This window comes from Peromyscus eremicus, chromosome 16_21 (genome assembly GCF_949786415.1).
Source record: "Peromyscus eremicus chromosome 16_21, PerEre_H2_v1, whole genome shotgun sequence".
Lineage (NCBI taxonomy): Eukaryota > Metazoa > Chordata > Mammalia > Rodentia > Cricetidae > Peromyscus > Peromyscus eremicus.
In genome coordinates, this window is record NC_081432.1 from 56,405,646 (window position 1) to 56,427,154 (window position 21,509).

At 44.9% G+C, this 21,509-nt stretch overlaps 1 protein-coding gene across 1 annotated transcript in view; it reads left to right on the forward strand.

The window, feature by feature from the left end:
• Positions 1 to 21,509, forward strand: part of Tnfrsf21 (TNF receptor superfamily member 21) — a 72,337-nt gene that overhangs the window by 38,424 nt on the left and 12,404 nt on the right. Inside the window, exon 4 of the mRNA XM_059281762.1 lies at positions 10,386 to 10,651. Within this exon, the coding sequence (XP_059137745.1) occupies positions 10,386 to 10,651 (266 nt within the window). The remainder of the gene's footprint in view (positions 1 to 10,385; positions 10,652 to 21,509) is intronic.

Genomic DNA, 21,509 nt, shown 5'->3' on the forward strand with positions numbered 1-21,509 from the left:
CTTGAAATTTTGGAGATAACATTTGTTATTTCTTCCACTCTGTCCCTTTCCAAAGCTCACTCACTGTCTAAGCAAGGGAAAGCGTCACATCAACCCACCTTACCTGGTTAGCAAAGACAAATGGTTTTTCTCAGCCTCATTGGAAGGCTTTCAAGTTTCCTTTGGTCCCCAAATATAGTTCTTCCTTCAGGACTGGTCCATGGAGAGGACTGTGAAGGAAGCAGACCTTCTAGATGGTTCTTCCTCCTTCTAGGGTGAGCAGTAGACCTAGTCCAATAGTGGAATTGATTTACGAGCCAGTGCCGGTCTGGGAATGGGACTCTATTTGTGTTTCACATGTAAGTATTTCTCAGAGGTTGCAGGTGTGTCCTGGGTATAACAGGAAAATAATGAACCCAGACCTCCAGAGCACTTTAAGGAAACATTTTATCAACTGAGTTAAGAAACCTGCAATGTGCAGTGCTCAGAAGTGGAGGCCATCGAGTGTTGGGAATTGGAAGCTAAGTTAGTGCTTCTCCATTCCAGTTTTTTTCAAAGTGGGGTATGAAATATTGGCCAGTAGTGGTCCAAACGTGAATTCGGGGTGTAGACTTGACAGACTTTGTCTACTAACATAGAATTTTCATTTTGTTTAGTGTGTGTGTGTGTGTGTGTGTGTGTGTGTTGGTGCAGGTATATGTGTATGTGTAGAGGTCAAAGGGTAACCAGTGGAGGTCAGTTCTCTCCTTCCACCATCTGGGTCTCAGAGGTCAAACTATGTTGTCAGGCTTGATGATAGACACCTTTACACACTCTCTCTGGCCCCTAAAATGGACTTCTTAGAGCTTTTTACCTTTCTTATTGCTGTGATGATATCTAACAGAAGCGATGTGGGGAAAGATGTTTACATCAGCTCATAGCATGAGGGATACAGTCCATCATGGCAGGTGGGACATGGTGACAGGCGTGTGAGGTGGCGGGTCAAGTTGCCATATGCAGCCAGAAAGCTGAAAGAGAAGAATGCCCATTTCCTTCTTCTCTGTTTTAATTCAGTCTGGGATCACAGCCAGTGGGATAATGCCCTCGGCTGCAAGGTGGGTCTCTCTCTTCAGTTAAACCTCTCTGGAGACCACTTATAGACACACCTAGGTGCTTCCAAATCCTGACAAGTTCATGGTAAAGATTTACCACCACGTAGGGATTCTGCTACCATTACATTTTCATTGCTTGCTCTATTTTTCTCTCCAGAGTCCTAGGGTGGCCTTAAACTTACTGTACAGCCCAAGACTAGCCTTGAAGTCAAGATTCTCCTGCCTTGGCCTCCTGAGTGCGGAGAGACACAAGCAGACACCCCCCAGCTGTCATTGCCTGCTTCGTCTAACCCAAGGCACAGTGCTCTACCACTGAGCCAACCCTCCTTGGAAGCCACATAGCTAGAAAATGGCAATGCCAGCCAGGTCTTAAACTGAAGACTCACTTTCTCTCCAGTTTTCCACCTGTCACTCGACATTAAACACCTCTAAGTCTTTGGAGTAATTATTATTATCCTTATTATTCTTGGCGCTGGGGATTAAAAGGGTCTTGACCATGCTAGTGAGGTCAGTCTTCTATCACTGAGCTGTGCTCCACAACTCCCTATAGTTGCTGTTTTAAAACATGCCCGGTCCAGGCAACTGTGTTTCCCTTAGCAAAACCGAGCTTGTTCTGAAGCACAACACCTGTAGTTTGTCGTTAACAATGAGCTTTTTCTCTCAGAATTTGCTCCAGTTTCCTGATTTTTCCATGAACTGATTGGAGTGGAAAACTTAAAAAAGAAAAAGAATAAAAGACAGACAGTGGATGACAGGTCTCCAGGGCTGTTGGTGGTGTCGGAGGTGGCAGCGTGCTGCCGATCCAGCTCACTTGCCTGTGTGTCTTGATGCTGCATCCCCACCAGACAGCAGCAGCCATGAGCACGCCACACCCTCCTTGCCCGAGACTCCTTGACCCAGAATCCCAGACGGTCATCCTGTCTGTCAGGCCAGATTTCCTACGGGAAGTAGACTTGAAGTGTAAACAGCAGGAGGCCTCACTGAAGGGAACAGATTATTCCATGTAAGAGGCTGCTGTGTGCTGCCACTGCAGCCCACCACAGTCATTATACAGGGTGGGAGTGGTGGGGCTGGTCTCCACCCCGGACTCCCACCTCACCGCCTCAGCCACATTTGCTCTCAGGAATGCCGGCTCCCTGTAGACAACACCATCTGTTTAAAGTGCGCAGGTTCCTTCCCTGCTCCACCCTTACCCCTCTCCTCTCTTTTTATTTATTGCTATTCTGGGGCTAGAACCCAGGGCTTGCCCATGGCAGGCAAGCTTCTGCCTCTGAGCTCGATAACCTCAGCTTCTTCTGTTCATTTATCCTGTTAGGATATTAGAGTTTATTCCACTTGGTGTGTGTGTGTGTGTGTGTGTGTGTGTGTGTGTGTGTGTGTGTGCGCTGAGAGATTGGCTCAGATAATGGAGGAGTCATCTGCCTTGGTAGGGGTTGGTGTGCTAACTGCCCACATCAATCACCAATCAAGAAAATATCCCACAGACTTGCCCACTGTCCACTCTGATGGAAGCAGTTCCTACTGAGGATTATACCGCCCAGGCGACTGTAGTTTATGTCACGTGGACAAAGACTAGCCGGCACATCCAGACTGCCATGTCTGACATGGAGTTATAGCCAACCTTTGTTTCTCCTGACTCATCATTTCAGGATTTCATACTTCTCTTCCAAGGACGGTTTCCACTTAGGTTCTTCCTGATGGCAGTTATTTCAGATGTTTATCTCCAAGGACAAAAGAGCTTTAACCCTTCTTCCAGTGGGAGAGGTCAGTTCAGGTGTTTATAAAGACAGAAAGAACTTTTTTTCTTTTTCACATTGAAGCGGACAGTAAACTTCTAAAGCAGTGGTTCTCAACCTTCCTAATGCTGCGACCTTTAATACAGTTCCTCATGTCGTGGTGACCCCCCCCACCACCACCATACAATCATTTTCCTTGCTACTTTGTAACTGTAGTTTTGCTACTGTTATGAATTGTAATGTACATATCTGGTGCACAGGAGATCTGATGTGCGACCCCCGTGAAAGGGTTGTTCAGCCTCCAAAGGGGTCACAACCCACAGATTGATAACCGATATTCTAAAGAGTGGGACTTTAAGGTGGTCACATGGTATTCATGCTTGCTCTACTGTTGTGATAGAACATCACCACCAAAAACAACTTGGGGAGGAAAGGGGTTATTTCGTTTTGCAGCCTATAATCCATCATCAAAGGAGGTCAGCTCAGGAAATCCAGGCCGGAACTGAAGCAGAGGCCATGGCAGAATGTTGTTTGATGGGTTGCTCCCCAAGGTTTGCTCAGCCTGCCTCTTATACCTACTAGAGCTGCCTGCTTAGGTGTGGCACCCCTACATCAATAGTTAATCAAGAAAATGCCCCCCCACATACTAACTTGATAGAGTTAATTCTTAAAAAAGATTTCCTCTTCCCAGATATGTCTAGGTTTGTGTCAAGTTGACCAGCATACCCAGATAATATCTAGTTCAGGGCTTTATCGTCTTCTGAAGAATGCCGTTTCTGCCATGATAACCATTTAGCACTTCATGCCTCTGTCTCAGGGTTTCTTGCTGGGGACTGGGTCGGTCTCACCACGCGTTGGAAAAGCCCAGTGACTGCTGCCATCACTGCCTGTCTGTGGTGGGAGTGTGGCACTTTCCCTTCCATTTACCTCTCTGTGAGTGATCTTGGACATGACTTCCTCCCAGACGTGTACTAGTGAGGTTCATGAAACACGAATAGCAGAAACCCATTGTTGGTGTCACCCGGTGCCGAACACTGAGTGTGTTGTGATCCATTCTCCCAGAGCCCCTTGTCCATGCAGACCTGTGGCAGGCTGAGGAGGGAGTGCTACAGTATGCCAAGGCTGACATAGGCATTTCACACTTGCTTCTGTAAGTCTTAGCCTTCCTGCCTGACAAGAGGTAGATACTGACGTCGTTGAGATTGTTCTTTGCTCATGGCATGGTGCTAGAGTTTGAAGCCTTACCTTTCGACTGACATTTCATGATCTTTTACTATGTTGACCCTTTGTTTTCAGGATCCCCTCCCCCCATACAAAGCCACCAACCTTCCAAGATAGTTCCTGGAAGATGTGGCCTCTGACTCGTACGGTTTGATTCCCTCAACAACCTTTTCAGAAATGTTGACCATGGAGCCAGGCATGGTGATTTATGCTTATAATTCTAGTACCTGATAGGTAGAGGCAGGAGGATAGCTGATAGTTTGAGCTATCTTAGCCTAGACAGTGAGCTCCAGGCCAGTCAAGACAACAAGACCCCATCTACTTGAGGTAGGAGAATGTCAGTCCGTCTCCAGAACTCCAGCACCTTTAGTACATTGAGGGTCTTGTCACTTTTCAATGTGTAGTTTGTAGAAACCCCTGCCAGGGTTAAGGCTTAATTTTGAAGGAAAGAAATTTGTAGCCTCAGAGCAAACTGTCCAGGAAGAAGCATCTACACCATGGCTAGCCTGGAGTGTGCTCAGAAGCATACCATGGCTAGCCTGGATTGTGTTCACATCAACACCACATGGCCACACTCAACGATGAACTGATGAACTAAAGGGACTGATCACATTCCTTTACTGTGTCACACTCCCAATTAATAACAGCAAAGGCACTCCTAATTGGTCGAGTGGCCTTGAAGTGGTCCCAATCTCTCTACACGAGATTAGTTGCCAATAGTGTGAAATGCTTTCAATACATGTTTCTAAAGCTTACATGCATCTATATGTCATAAGTATAGTCTTTCACTGTTGTCTTAGTTAGATTTTCTATTGCTGTTATAAAACTCCATGACCAGGGGGAATTTGGGAAGGGAAGGGTTTATTCGGCTTTCAGGTCATACTCCATCAGTGAGAGAAATCAGGGCAGAAACTCAAGCAGGAAGGCAACTCAAGAAATATGGAGGCAGGTGCTCAAGTGGAGGAACAGAGGAATGCTGCTTACCGGCTTGCTCCTTATGGGTTGTTCAGCCCACTTTCTTATAGCACCCAGGACCACTGCCCAGGGGTATTACTGCCCACATTGAGTTGGGCCCTTACTACATCAATCATTAATCAAGAAAATGGCCCATTGGTTTGCCCACAGGCCTTTCTGGTAGAGGCATTTTCTCAGTTGAAGTTCCCTCTTTCCAAATGACTCTAGCTTCTGTCAAGGTGACATAAAACTAGCCAGCACAGGTATTCATATTTGTATATATGTGTTATGCTGTAGTGGTCTCCCGGGGTGCACAAACACATGTATGTTAAGTGTACAGTGATCTTTCAGTATCCATACACGTATATGACACACATATACCTGTCTTTTGACATCCATGGGAGACTGGTCTCTAAGCTGTTTATGTTATATGTACTGTGATCTCTTGGTATCCATGGGAGACTGTTCTGAGGACCTGTTTACATGTGCCAAAGTCTAAAGATACTGAAGTCCCTTATGTAAGATGGCATAGAACTTGCATATAATCTATACACATTTCTGGATTACTCGTAATACCTCACACAATGTGAATACTTTGTAAATAGTTTTTCTACTGTATTATTAAGAGTAGTCATCATCAAAAATGCCTGTGCATGTCCAATACAGATGCAAAATTCAAGGAAACATGCTTGAGATGGGTGTGGTGGTGTACACCTGTAATCCTTGGAGGTAGACACAGGGCAATCATGAGTTTAAGGTAACCTTCAGACTTTCTTTTAATAAAGATTATTTTATTTTTGGAATTATGTAGGTGTGCATGTGGGAATGTACAAGTGAGTGCAGATGATCAAGAGGCCAGAAGAGGATGCAGGAGACCCTGGAGCTAGAGTTGTAGGCGGTTGTGAGCTGCCTGACACGGTGCTGAGAACCAAACCCCTGTCCTTTGCAAGAGCAGTGTGCCCTTACAATGGCTGAGCCATCTCTCCTGTGCCCCAGCCCCAGTCTCATGGGCAGTGCGGGGCCAGCTTGGGCCACACTAGGCCCTTTCTCTAGAAAACAAAACAAAAAAGCAAAGAACCGAAAGAATTAAACAGGGCCCCATTTATTTATTAATTTTTGATCTACAGCTATTTAAACTCACAGATACAGAATTCATTTATATAAAGAGTGACTATTTGATGTTTATATGCTGTGAATACATATTGAAAGGAATAGTAAGAGACATGTAAAGCACTAAGGGAATAGGAATTTGAATAACTGTCATTGACATCATCCTAAGCACATTCCTCATCCTTCCCAATTTGGTTTATCATCTGGTGCTTTTCTCTGTCACTGTATGGCTTCTCTGTACCTAATGCTTTTTCTATGCACAGCTCTGTATGTGATGTGTTTGCGTGTGCACGTGTGTGTTCACTTGTCTGTGTATGCGTCTGGAGGCCAAGGCTGATGTGGGCCATCTTCCTCCTCACTTTACCCACTGAGGCAGGGTCTCTCAGTTGAACCCAGAACTCTTCGACTCAGCAAGTCTGGCTGCCCACTTGCTCCAGGGATCCCCTCTCTCTACCTTCTAAGAACTGGAATTACAGGCAGGTCATCAAGCCTAGCTCCCAACACTTTTTTTTTTTTAAATTAAGGAAGAGCATGTTCTAGGTAGGACAGCTTTGGGTTCCTTGGTATTGATCCACTTCCTTGTTAATGAACTTCTTGGCCTTCAGATTTCAGGAAGCGATCTGCTCGAGAAACAGCATGACGTGGTGGCTGCTCCTTAGACCCCTGTGAAGTAGTCCCTAAGTCTTTCTTTTCCCTGGTGGCAATGGCGTGGGACTCGTTCTGGCTGTTTCTCTCCCTCTTTTTTGTGACTGTATGTTGGAAGGCTGCTGTATCCCGGGGAAGCCACTGTCTACTCTAGAGTATCAGCTCCAGAATGGGAGATAGCAGTGGGAAAGTGAGTCTGTGGAGGGGGCTCCACGTTTCACCGTGGGAGCGTCTTACCCAGGAAGAGGGCAAGATAGAACTCAACGTGGAGGTTTTAAATGTAATTTGAAGTTCATTTGAGTTAAGGAAATCTCACTGTACCCATTCTCCGTCTTTTTCTTTTCTCTTGTTTTCTCCCTGCTCCCCCATCTCCGTTCTCTTTTTTTTTTTTTTTTTTTGTGCCTTAAAAAAATTACTGAGTGTTGAATGAGGGACCATTCTTAAGGCTTCTACGCTCTGTGTCACTACATAAATTACTGTGTATTTGGATGTGAAATGCTTGAGCCTCAAGTCCATGTTCAGCATATATGGAGCATTTAAAGTCATGTGAGTAATTTCCACAATGAATTAACTCTGCAGAAAAGGTTGGTCAGCTCATCCCCAGGGATGACAGTGAGCCTCTCCATTGTAAGTTGAGGAAATGGACTTGACAGTCAGTGGTTTGCCCAAAGCCACACTGTCACAGGCATCGAGAGGATGGAAGCCACCGGTCCTGCTTATAAGCCAAAGCTCCGGTGTTTTCATGGAAGACACTGTAGGCCTTAGTCAAATTGACCTAAATTAAGATTCAGGGACTAACAAGCCTCTGGTGTTTGGACGAGCCTACCACAGGAACCACAAAGAGCTGGCTTGTTTCTTCAAGTTACCTGCAGAGGTTTTAAATAGGCCTTGGGTTTCTTTCTTTCTTTCTTTCTTTCCTTTTTGGAGGGGACTTGTTTGCTTGAGATCAAAAGCGGTATGTACATCTGGCCAAATATTGCCAGGAAAACCGACAAGCCGCTGCCTGAGGTTCACCACGAGGACGTCAGCGCCTCAGTTTGTAACAGTCCACTATTATTATTGTTGCTGCTGTTTTATTTTGTTTGTTGTTGTTTTTATTTATTTTGAGAAAGGGTTGTTTCTGTGTAGCCCTGGCTGTCTTGGAACTCTTTCTGTAGACCCCGCTGGCCTCGGACTCAGAGATCTGCCTGCCTCTGCCTCCAAGTGCTGGGATTAAAGGCGTGCGCCAGCACCACTTGGCTTCCCCTCCCCAAGGTTTTATTTGTGTGTGTGTGTGTGTGTGTGTGTGTGTGTGTGTGTGTGTGTGTGTGTGTGATTATTGTTTTTAGTGGATGAGAAAAAAGCCTTCTGTTAGAAACTTAGGTTTTAAAAACAGTTTTCAGGGGTTGACCTGACCTGTACGTATACAAAGTCTCCCAACACATCTACTTCTATAAAACTGAGTGGCGGGGTAAGAACTTATACTGAGGAACTACCAAGTCCTCCACTTTCACAGAGGTTCCTGTAGTTATTGTTGTCCTTAGCCAGAATTTGCCAGCTTATTTTGTAATATTTTCATCAAAAACTGGATCTTAAAAAAGTTTTTTATTCTCTTTTCTTCTTCCCTAACCTTCACTTGGAAACTTGACCTCATTTAAAAAGAAACAAAGCCGGGTGGTGGTAGCACATGCCTTTAATCCCAGCACTTGGGAGGCAGAGGTAGGCGGATCTCTGTGAGTTCGAGGCCAGCCTGGACTACAGAGTGAGATCCAGGAAAGGCACAAAGCTACACACAGAGAAACCCTGTCTCGAAAAACCAAACAGAAAGAGAGAGAGAGAAACAAGTAATTCAGAGCCACTTTTGGGACATCACTACCTTTAACAGTTCTGGTATAGGGGCTCACTCACACTCCTACTGATCTAAAACACAGTGTAGAAATCCGAGCAAAACCAACTTGGAACTGCAGAGAAAAGATGCCAGAGACACCAAACACCCTTGCCTGACAGACGGTTCTGCCAGGTGATTATCTAAGTGTGTGGCTCCTGAGATTTGATTCACCCTAGATCCGTCAGATTTAGGGACCAACACACATGTTCACAGAGTTGACGAATGGCTGATTGAATAATGACCAGAGGCTAATCCTCCACTTACCCACAGTTGAAGTCTGCTCAGAGAAACACGGTAAAGTCTCCCACTGCCCGGCATGTGGGAATTCTTATGTCCAACCTGATAAGTGGGCTCAAGTCCCGACCACCTGCCTTTGCAATACTGGGGTGGTGGCAGTCTAGCTTTTCTGATGTTTTTTTTTTTTCTTCTTCTTCGTTTTTTTTTTTTTCTTCTTCTTCTAAGAGTACAGTTGGAATGCTAATGTCTTCTGAAGATGTTCCATGAGCTAAATGTCTTAACATAAAACATAGATGATAATAACTGCCATTAGTATTATGCTGTCATTTGGGCCATTGTCTGCATTGGAACTGTACAAGTCAACATAGAAGACTGAATAATAGAGCAGAAAATTGCTCGTAGAATCATTTGAGATGATAGATGGTCTTTTTTTTTCTGTTCTTCTTTTTGAGACAGGGTCTCACCATGTATCCTGGGCTGTCTTCAAACTGGTCCTTCTGTCTCTAGCTGCCTAGTTCAGGGATTACAGACCTGTGCTGATATGGCCCACTAAGTCACATGTTCTTTTAGACAAGTTACTTTATTTCTCTCTGTCTCTGTCTCTGTCTCTCTGTCTCTGTCTCTGTCTGTCTCTCTCTTTCTCTGTGTGTGTGGGGGGGTGCACATGGGTGCAGTGCCCTCAGAGGATAGAAGAAGGTGTACGATCCCCTGGAGCTGGAGTTACAGGTAGCTGTGAGCCACCTGATGTGGGTTCCGGAACTGGGAAGAGCAGTAGGAGCTTTTCACAGCTGGACCAGCCCTCAGCCTCCTAGTTAGATATTCTTGAACAGTGGCTCCATTGGGCTGGAACAATGGGGTATGTGGTCAGTTGATGTAAAAGACACTGGTCCTAGAATCTGCATGTTGTTTAGTCAAGGTTGTGTAAAGTCCACTAAAGTCTTCATTTGTGGTTTCTATTTTTCTGAATTTCATGAAGTCATCACTTTGTGTGTGGTGTTTGGGGGGTGGTGGTGTCTGATTTCTTTTATTGCAGTTGTATTTAGTAGTAACAAAGGGGTCATTGGTTGTCTTGATTGGTTTGGCTTTCAAAAGCAGCTCCTGGGGGATGATTTGTTGTGCCTCTAAGACCGGCTCTTCTTTTGATGTGCGTTCAGGAAGCTAACCTGTTGTTAAAAGGTTATTTATTTTTGTTTGTTTATTCTCTCTCTCTCTCTCTCTCTCTCTCTCTCTCTCTCTCTCTCTCTCTCTCTCTCTCTCTCTCTCTCGTGTGTGTGTGTGTGTGTGTGTGTGTGTGTGTGTGTGTGTGTGTGTGTTGCTAAGAATCTAATACAGCACCTCCTGCGTGCTAACCCAGTGCTCTACCATTGATCCTTCTCTCTCCTTCACAAAGTAAAGTTTATAATGGTGTCACGTTGAGCCCATGGTGGGCTGGGTATGCCAAGTGCTTACGGAAGATGATTCGTTTATCTGACACAACACAACCAGGAAAGCGTCCTTCTAAGGCGTGCTTGCGTTTACTTTTATTTTCTTTCGTCCCTGGCACAGGTATTGACATCCTGAAGCTCGTAGCGGCCCAGGTGGGAAGCCAGTGGAAGGACATCTATCAGTTTCTTTGCGACGCCAGTGAGAGGGAGGTGGCTGCTTTCTCCAATGGCTACACCGCTGACCATGAACGGGCTTACGCAGCCCTGCAGCACTGGACCATCCGTGGCCCCGAGGCCAGCCTCGCCCAGCTAATCAGTGCCCTGCGCCAACACCGACGCAATGACGTTGTGGAGAAGATTCGTGGGCTGATGGAAGATACTACGCAGGTAATAGAGCCCTCCGTGGTTGTTTGCTTTGCCACTAATCTGTTTGTCTTTGAACCTCACACTTCATCAGGTATGTTTGCAAGGAAAAACAGCTGATCTTAGGGGTTTGGGTAGTTGTGCATGCAAGTGCTTACACACACACACACACACACACACACACACACACACACACACACACTCAAGCGTACCTCTACTTTTTAGGGCAAAAGTCCTCAATGGCAGTGGTTTACAACCGCCTTGGGATTTCCGCCATTTTTGATGGTAGGACCCCCACTGCACACCTAGCAAACAGACTATGGGGGGGGGGAGGGATTGTAAATCACCTGTTTTTAAAGCTCTCCAAGTGTCTCCAGTGTGAGGAATTGAGAATCCTTGTCTTTGGAAGTACGTTCTAGAATCAACCTATGCAGCCAGAGCCACTGTTTGTTAAAATCAACTTAAAACCTCATTTTTCATTGCATGTTTTGAACAAAACCAAACAGGGAAGGAACCCTTCCCCTTCCAGAGGGTGTGTGCCCACTCCTGTGAGTTTTCTGGCTTAGTTAGGGAGGCCTTCCTTGCTTGATGAAAAGCCAACAGCAATTGGTAACAAGACTGACTCTCAGCTGCCTTCATCACGTGGGAACTGCGAATATGCAGGAGTGTATGTTATTGATGCAGTGAGCACTAATTTTGGAGCCAAACACTGGATCCAAATCCTGGCTCTGACCCTTGTTAGATGATCAAAGACAAGTTACATCCAGTTTTTCTGATACTGATCATATTTGCAAGCCTTCTTTGTGGGCATTAATAACAACAGTGTAAATATGGAGTGTGAGATGCCTGAGTTATTGCTGTTATCCTAGCATGGTAATTACTATCATCATGTAATTCATTTCACTCAGCCATTCTTTACCTAATAGTTCCCCGAAAAACATGAATTAAGTAGAAGATTCAGTATTGGATCGTATTTCAAATAGACTTTGATTAAAATTTGGAGATGTATTCTGCCGTTAAGACTTGATAAAATCCCCTTGAGGTTAAAGGCCATTCTGCATGTGTTACGCCTTCTAAGGTTCCAATTCATTAGTTAGAAGAGCTAAGTAGAGATTAATTCGCACTTTAACTCACTTCATGACCATTCGGCACCAAATTTTGTACAAGGGACTCAGGGTTACGTATCTTTTATCTTTTACGTTAACAGTGTAATACCCCTTCATTAGTAATGTAAACATTGATCAGGTGAGTTTTATTTTTAATAGTGATATTAGGATATGAATGTGTAGTTGACTTTGAAGGTGGCTTTCGTAGTTCTTGGTACATTTTTAACCCCTTTGAAATGTGCAGTTTCAGAAAATTGTTTACTGAGAAGCCAGTATAAACATTAATAGGCACACACCAATGTGTTGCAAGAGTTTTTTAATGTGCATTTTATCTGCGTGTATGTGTGTGCACCTTATTTGTGCCTGTTGCTCTCAGAGGCCCAAAGACAGTGTAGGAGCCCCAGGAACTGGAGTCAAAGATGGTTGTGAGCCTCCAGATGGCTGCTGGGAGTCAAACTCAGGTTCTCTGCAAGAGAGATCAGTGCTATTAACCACTGAGCAGCCCCTGGAACCTTTATGTTGTGAATTTTAAGAGACGTTTTTGAGAAGCCTCGTACACAGCCATAGCTAGGCTTTTAAATAGTTGGGTTTAGAAAGGCAAGAGAAATATTTATCCTCCATTTAAGTAAGATACTTGCAGTTGAAATAGAGGGAGTCCAGAGGTGGTGTGCCATGCTTTCATGAATGTTGGCTTTAAGGGACAGAACTAGTCAGACAACGGGAGACTGAAGATGGGTTCAGATATTTGGGAATAAATTGCCAAATCTCCTTGACGACACCTAGGAGAAAGGTAATGCAAGTTAGACCGCATTAGGATTTGGTTATCCCAAATCTGTGATGATCCCAGAAGATAAGAGGTAACTGTGGCCAGGTGGTGGTGGCTCACGCCTTTACTCCATCCCAGTACTCGGGAGGCAGAGGCAGGTGGATCTCGAGGCTAGCCTGGTCTACATATTGAGTTTCACAACAGCCAGAACTACATAGTGAGACTGTCTCAAAAAAACCAAACCAAACAAATAAATAAAATAAAAAGAGGTGACTGGGTATCCAGTGGAATGACTGATAACCTAAAAGGCATAAGCAATTTACAAGAATGAGTTAAAACACAAAGTGTCTCTTCCCAGACAGACAATAACCTTATACACACCTCTTTCCTATCTCTCATCTCCTCTGTACTAAAAAAAAAAAAAAAAAAAAAAAAAAAATTCTAACCACACCTACTTTTTTAATTTGTATTTTGAGAGGCCGTGGTGTGCAAGCATTCTATAGCTCCCAGCTTGATTTTTCTGTAGCCTGGGCATGATGACGCATGCTGAGAGGACAATGCTAAGCTTCTCATTGCATGTTGTAATAATGCACATCATCGCATTGCAACATTCTGGGTCCGGTTCTTAACTAATATTAGGAGCTAACGAGCCTGATTCTGGACAGCCAGTCCTTAACAACTGCACAGTGTGGAACAGTCCACCGTCCATGGCTTCTCTCTGAGATTTGTCAAGGCAAGCAAGAGACCTGGAAAGCAGGGGGCATAATTAAGACTCGCTCTTCACATTTTCTGGTGGAATTGCTTTCCTGGTGTATTATGGTACTATTGGTGATTCAGGACTTTGCCCCAGGAGTTAATGGACTCTTAATGTGTAAAAATGACTCATTTTAAATGGTTAATGTTTCTTCCTGTTCGTGAGGCCGAGAACACTTACATTACACTGCTTTTCAAAGGTTGGCATTCGTGTGGCTTTTAGTTACTCTGTCCAGAACAGCTGGTTCGATATTAACCATGGTAGCCATTATTAGGTCCATCCTGAGGCTACATCTGCGATATGAAGTGCATTTTGCAGGCCTTCTCTTCTAGGATCAGTGTCTAAACTGAACCCAGATCCTCCAGAATTGTATCTTTTCTTCCAGCCATGTGCATTTGGGAGAAGTAGCTAAGAGGTGGGGTGATAACTAGAGGTGAATGGTTTTTTTTTTACACATCTATTTAAATCTTTTAAGAAGTGTGTGTATGAGTGCATGCGTGTGTGTGTGTGTGTGTGTGTGTGTGTGTGTGTGTGTGTGTGTTTGAGATAAGGTTTCTCTACGTAGCCCTGGCTGTCCTGAAACTAGCTTTGTAGACCAGGCTGACCTTGAACTCAGCTATCTGCCTCCCACGTGCTGCAATTTCAGATTTACCTTATTTTTTAATGAATACCACAAGGACTGCAGCATCCATACTTAAGCTACAAAGTGCATTACAAATGCGTGCTTTTTACCATTTTCGGGAAACTTTAATCTTATTTATGTTTGCTTTCATTGTCAAGATTTTAGGGACTAGGGATGGAGCTCAGTGGGTAGAGTGATTACCTAGTATTCGGGCAGCCCTGGGTTCCACCCCCAGCACTTCATACACCAGACATAGGGGCACATATGTGTAATCACAGAACTCCAGTGGTGGCAGGAGGATCAGGAGTTCAAGATCACCCTCGGTCATAGAGAGAGTTTGAGGTCAGCCTGGGATATTTTATCTTAAAAGAAAAAGTAATAACCATAAAATAAAGAGAATTGTCATGCTCTACACTCAGTGCCCTACAAAACATGGTGAGTATGTTCTTCCACAGTTCGGATTTGTGTTGAGTTCCCGGCCCTTCTCTGTTGCCTTCCTGCGGCCTCCGCTTCTTCCTGGATCATTCTTCTTTGTCTAAACAACACTTCTCAGTTTGGGCATCCCATGAAAACTCATTGTCTGGAATACGCCCCACCCAATAAATAAGCAAATAACTAGGAGAATATTGTTTCACCATAGTTTTGAGGGGTAGCTAGGAATCAGAAGTGTGGCTTCCCAGTTCCTTTCTTTCTGTACCTTTATTGCTCGGGTTTATGTTTCTCCTCCTGGAGCAGCAAGGAGATGACGTGGATTTTATCTTTCAATCTCTATTATGTAAGAATTCATGAGCACAGTATGATGCCAGGCACTTCGGGCCCCACAGATAAGACTGTCAAGGGAGCTCGCAGTTGACCAGAAGTAACTCACACAGACCTGTGTAATCAAAGAGACTGAGTCCAGGAGGTTGGAGGGCAAATGTACTCGCTGTTCTTGGAAGCAGCCATTAAGGTTCCAGTCAGAACAGAAGCGTGGAGATGAGTGACGAGCTAAATTCCTCAGTATGATCAGTTGGAGGACCCTGGGTATACCACCGTGCTCCTCTGTCTCAGTTTCTTTGTGACAAAACATGATGCTCGTGGGTTGTTTGGGGGGGATGAACGTGGTGTGGCTGCCAGAAAGCAGTCCGTGTATGTTTATTTCTTTTTAGATGTAATGACTTCCCGACTTGTTCCTAACCAGCTCCAACTCACACACATAATGGACCTTTTAAATCCTGAAGGCTGGGGTCACATAGTTTTGGGCGGGGAGGCTCACCAGGTTCCGAGGCTGCTGGAAGTGGATGGTCTGTCAAGGCGGAGTTGCCTGGGTTCAGTGGCCAAGAACTAGAAAATCCAGCTAACTGTAAATATTTATTCCTTCCTGCCTGAGAGGGTGCTCCTAGACTGGCTGGAATGTTCTCCCTTGCGGGGAAACAAAGGTGTGTGTGGAGATAAGGCTTGCCCTCTTCATGGTTTTCAAGAGAAGAGAAATGACTTTCGTTAGCTGAATTTCTAGGTTTCCTTTTTAACTTTCTTTTTCTTTTTTCCCCCTACTTTTATTTTTGGCCCCCTTGGGAATGCAGATAGGCTTAGTGAGTGCAGTATTTGTTTTCTGATCTCTTCCTTACAATCCCTGTCCCTTCCTTCAGTGGGGTCTGAGGGCTGAGAAGGGACTCCTTTTCTCCTTAGGAAGCCCTGGGTGGAGTCTGTACATTTGCATGGGAATTCAAGGCCATACTCTTCACACCTTGAACAATGCTTACCAGAATTGACTGAGGTGCTGACTTGTCATGCTCTGGGATGTATAGAGCCAGGTGTGAGAGCAGTGGCCAAGCTCAGGAACAATTTGATAATCCGATTTGTGTGCCAACAACTTTTTATGATTTCATTTTGATTTTTTTTTTTTTTAAACTGGGTCTTGCCATGTAACTCTGGCTGTCCTAGAACTTAGGAAGCAGGGGCAGCAGATCTCTGAGTTTGAGGCCAGCATGGTCTACACAATGAGTCCCAGGACAGTCAGTGCTATAGAGAGAGATCCTGTCTTAAAACAACAGCAGTTTTTTGTTTTGTTTTGTTTTTGTTCTTCCAGACAGGGTTTCTCCTTGTAGTCCTGGAACTCACTCTATAGACCAGGCTGTCCTTGAACTCAAGAGATCCACCTGCCTCGGCCTCCCGAGTGTTGGGATTAAAGGTGGGTGCCACCACCGCCCAGCGTTTTGTTGTTGTTGTTTAAACAATAATTTTTTTTTTAATTAAGGGGCTGGAGAGATGTCTCAGCATTTAACAGCCCCTGCTGCTTTTGCAGAGGCCCAGCCTCAGTTCCCAGCACCCTCATGGAGGCTTATACCGTCCTGTTTTATAGGGTCTGATGCCTCATGGCTTCTGTGGGCACTAGACACACATACATACACGAAAGTACACATCCGTACACATAAAATAAAAATAACAGAAAGTTAAGTGTAGTAGAACATCCTGTGGTTCTTTCTGTTTGTTTGTTTGTTTGTTTGATCTCGCTCTGTAGACCAGGCTGGCCTCGAACTCACGAAGATCCACTTGGCTCTGCCTCCTGAGTGCTGGGATTAAAGGTGTGCGCCACCACCACCACCACCACCCAGCTTCATCCTGTGATTCTTAGGAGGTTGATGCAGAAGGGCTGCAAACTTGTGGGTAACCTTGGCTAACACAGCACGACTCTGTAGAAAGAGGCAAGGAGGGGGAGAGGAGGATAGAGATGAGAGAGAAGGAAGGAGGGAGGGAGGGAGGGAGGGGTGAGAGAAGCAGTATGGCGTCAGCTGCTTGCTGGAGCGGTGTCGTGCAGGGCCGTTGAGCCTGGGTGCCTTCCTCTCGCCCTCTTTGCCTAGTGACGTCAGGTAGGTGAGGCTACACTGTGATTTAACAGCCACGGAACTCAGCTGATTTTGTTGTTTCTTACTTGAATGATTCCTTGTCCTTAGGGAATGTTTGGCCTTTGTAGAACCACATAGAAGAACTAACCTTCTCGGGAGCAGAGTGCTTGGCCACGCTTATGTCTCCCCACTCCCTCCCAACCTCCCTCCAGGCCTCCCCTCCCTCTGTCTTATATAGTAGTAGCCTTTGTGTTAGGCACTGGGTGGCGTTGCTCTAGCAGCTGGGAGCGTCCCAAGTGCCAGGGGGAAGACTGGGCTTCCCTTTGCTGCAGACCCTGCTGTTCTGGCTGCTGAGGGGACCACAGCTCCTGACTTTTGCTGCCAAGCTGCAGGATGCAGCTGTCCTTATCTATGGGGCTAGCTATTTTCAGAAACGTAGTGAGCGTGAGTTGAGGCAAATACCAGCTGTACATTTCAGTTGGCTTTTTAGGGATTCGAATGAGGCTGATTTTTTTGTCTGTTTGTTTTGTTTTTGTGTTGCTGTTATTGTTCGTTTTCTAGAAAATAGAACTTATTGTCCTCAGGCTTGAGGACCTAAGGAGACCCAAGTTGTTAGCCAGACGTGTATGGATGTCGCCTCTGCTCTTTGCTGTGTCACTACGGCCCAGAGGGTCATTTAAGGACGTTACTTAATCACAGGGCGTGACTGTGGGCTCTGGGGAACTTCCAGGGTAGCGAGAGGAGGTCAGCGCAGAGGGATTGCTGACACATTCAGGCTCAGGTGTGGACTCAGGTATGTTTCGTGTTGCTGGCTATGGAGCTCAAAGGAGCCATGCCAGGGAAGAGAATTCAGACTTTTAATGGCATGTCGGGCTGATTGACTTACTATATCTCAAAGTCTCAGCTGAACACGGTGGCTTACATCTGTCGTCCCAGTACAAGAGACTGAAACAGAAGGGTCACCAAGAGTCTGAGGCCAGCCTGGGCTCCCCAGTTCAGCCAGGATTCACAGAAAGAACCTGTCAAACAAACAAACAAATCAGCAAACAAACCAAGAACCAAAACCGCTCTCTGAAGTTTCGTACAGTTATTCACACCAGCGCAGCATGCACTCGCTGCTTGCCTGATACCAGGTAAAGAAGACAGGTGGCCCCTGCCTCTCAGAGCACTCCCTCCCCAGGGTGACGGCCAGTGGGCAAGGACTGGTAATTACAATTCACTAGCATGAGCAGATGTTGCACTGGAAATGTGTGTTTCGGTTTATAGCATCAGGGGCCGTTCTCGGCCCAAAAATGGCTAGGAAACTAAAGCTGACGCTTACTTGTGCATTTTAGAGGACAAGGTCGTGGTTTCCCTCAAAACTGTGCTTTGCTCCTCTTCCCTGAGACTTCTCTTGCTGCCAGCAGGTAGACACATCTGCCTGTGTGCAGTCAGGACGTCTCAACCCTTTGTCCTTGCAAACAACGTGTGTTTTCTTGCATCTCATTTTACTTGGCTCCATAGCAAGCTTTATAGAAACTTTGCACTGGTCTGTAGTAAGAAAGGAACAAGAGTGAGGTTCTACTGCCCCCTCCACATCAAATGCAGGGCTTCAGAGTTTGCATAACAGGTAATGGGAATGGATAAATCCAAGACTTGGGCTTTCTCTTGGTTAGAGTTGTTTTTTTTTTTTCCTCCACCCCCTTTGTGACCCTGGGAAAGCCCATTTCTGTTCCCACGCCTCAGTTTCGTCGGGACAGCTTTGTAAAGCTCGCTTAAACTAGAAGGGGTATGCACTCAGTCCTGCGTTCCCTGTTCCAAAAGGCCCTTCTACTTCCTTTTGGAACAGGGAACTCCTAACTGTGAGACAAGGTGGGGGGGTGGGGTGGAGCAGAGCAGCCTTTGAGTGTCAGTCCATCACATTCAGAACCTTTCACATCTGTGCTCAGTGAACAGTACACATGTCACAGTTCCTAACTGTTACTGTTTTTCCTTGGCTCCTGGGTTGATTGTAAGATGCACCAGTGTGTGCCCCTGAAAACAAAATAAAAACACTACCAGTCATAGTTGAGAGATATAGTCCTAAACATAAAGAAAAAGGTAAATGATGGGTGATGTCGTTCTGTATGCTGTGAATATGTGCTTCTCTGATTGGTTGATAAATAAAGCTGTTGGGACACTGGTGAGACAAAATAAGGTTAGGCGGGACATTCTAACTAGAGAGAGAAAAAAAAAAGGCAGAGAACAGAGGAGATGCTGCTGGCCCCCGCCAGGAGAAGCAAGATATAAAGATAATGGTAAGCCATAAGCCACGCGACAAAGAATAGATTAATAATAGAAATGGGTTAATTTAAGATATAAGAGCTAGCTAACAAGAAGCCTGCCATGCCATAGTTTAAAAATAATACAAGCCTGTGTGTGTTTATTTGGGACCGTGGGGCATCGGGAGCCGGGCGGACACAGGAAACTCTCACTACACACGTGACTTTTCTTATGTGACTTCTGGGGGTCCAAACTCAAGTTTTCATGTTTACATTTTACTGACTGAGCTAGCCCTTCAGCCCAGAAATGGAGTCTTAATGCACCCTACACCTAACACTTGAGTGCACCCACAGGCATTATTATCTCCTGTGCTGTATCGTGTTTGTAAGAAGGACAGGTATGTGGGATAAATTTTTAGACTCTGTTCCGTAGCGGTAGCTGGAGAGAAATTCTCCAGCTACACTGTTCTTTGAAACTGCTATGAGATTGAAGTGGATTTTTTTTAAAAAAATCTTCTTTCTCCCCCCACCCCCAGAGATAGGGACTCAATATCCCCCAAAGGCCATGTCTATTATCGATGACATTTTCCATCCTTTTAATCCATTCCCTTACTGGCTTTCTCCAAAAGCTCCCTGGGAGGAAATCAGATTGATATTATAGGAAAAAAGTTACAAAAGCTTATTTTCACCATCAATGACCAAGACTTGAAAACACGTTTTATTTATTTATTTATTTATTTATTTATTTATTTATTTATTTATTTATTTATTTATTTATTTATTTTGAAGCCTAAACACACGCGGAAGTAAACTGATGACTTCCAGCTTGGCCAAGCTTCTCCATCCTGCATTTTGAGACTGTCCCTTGGTCTGTAACAACCTCACGTCACTAGCTCATGAGGAAATCACATCCTGTCAGAAGTAGTCTTTATTGTACAGCCACTAATTTCAACGTGTTCCTTGAAGGATAGACAACACGGCTTTGATTTTCCCGTAAAAATCGTCATTGGGGAAACATCCATCCATTTACCTCCAGAAGTGAGTTAGAAAGGGCAGTGTCATCCATCATTCAAATAATGCATTGTCAAAAGGGGGGGGTGCTGTTTTTGCCTATTTTTTTTTATCCCATCTGTAGGTGAGGTGCTCCTGAAAATGGCAGAGAACACAGAAGGTGTACACGAGTCTTCCTAAAAGTGGAATCATGGGTCACTTGGCATACACTTCAGCAAGTACTGCCAGATCCTTGCAGAGAACCTGTACGCAATCTTCTGAATTGTGTACAGTGTGTGATGTTCTGATCGGCACAGGATTAATTTCCTCAAAAAAAATTATTTGCACCAAGTAAGAGAAAAGTCAGTTGGTATTAGAAAGGAAACTGAGGTCTTCAAATGTATGCTTAGCCTCAGGCTGACAGAGAGGAAAGGGCATGGCATTATGCATTCTTGTGGCTACAGGAATGCTTCCCTTCTACACACTTACGTTCAGAGAGATGCAGATCCTAGAATGTGCCCTGCAGTGATGTTTGCTATAGCAAGAGTCAAAGCCACATGAATGTCAGAACAGGTGAGGTCCGCTGCGGACATCTACACACTTATCCCAGGAGGGAGTCAGCTCTGGCTGCTAACACAAGAATGTGCAGGTTGAGATTGTTTGTTCCTGTTGGTACTGTGTACATAAAGACTCAAGACTCAAGGAACAGTGTGCAAGAAATCGTTAACACACTGGCTAACCTCTATGGGGACAGGGGCTGAGCGGTCGGCACCTTCAGTCACAGAGGGGTTTGATTGAAACCGTTACGATTGAAACCGGGTGTGCTGAGGTTATAATAGCACAAACTCCATGAATTTATTAAGCAATACTAATCTTTTGAGCTCAAAAACCTAATGGAGGGCCTCTGACGTGGCTGGGTGGGTAAAGGCATCTGCTGCCCAACCTGGCTACTTGAGTTCCATCCCTACATAGTGGAAGGAGAAATCCAACTCCACATAACTGTCCTCTGACCCCCACATGATTACTGTTGGATGTGTGTGTGGTACAGACACATACCCCTATAATCAATCAATCAATCAATCAATCAATCAATCAATGTAGTAGTAATATATTTTAAACAAAGAAATAAGGAGAAATCTAAAACCAACCAGACAAACCTAAAACCTTACTTGGGCCAGGCGTGGTGGCGCACACCTTTAATCCCAGCACTTAAAAGCCAGAGTCAGGCAGACCTCTGTGAGTTCAAGGCCAGCCTGGTCTACAGAGGGAGTTCTAGGACAGCCAGAGCTGTGTTGAGAGACCCTGTCTTAAAGAAACAAAACAAAAATTAAATAAAAACTTACAAACAAAGACAAACTTGAGTCTTTTTACTTCACGGCATTATTTCCTGTGAAATGGCTTTCTATTCTTCAGTCCTCAGGCTAGGTCTTAGAAAGTCTGTGCAGTGTGTTTTCATGGTTAGAACTGTCTAGACTGCACTGAGGGGAACCCCTGGTTTCTACCAATGTAACCTCGCAGGGTCCTGATGGTGCTGAGCTTAGCAACAATATCTTAAGATGTGAGTGGGTTTCCACTCGGA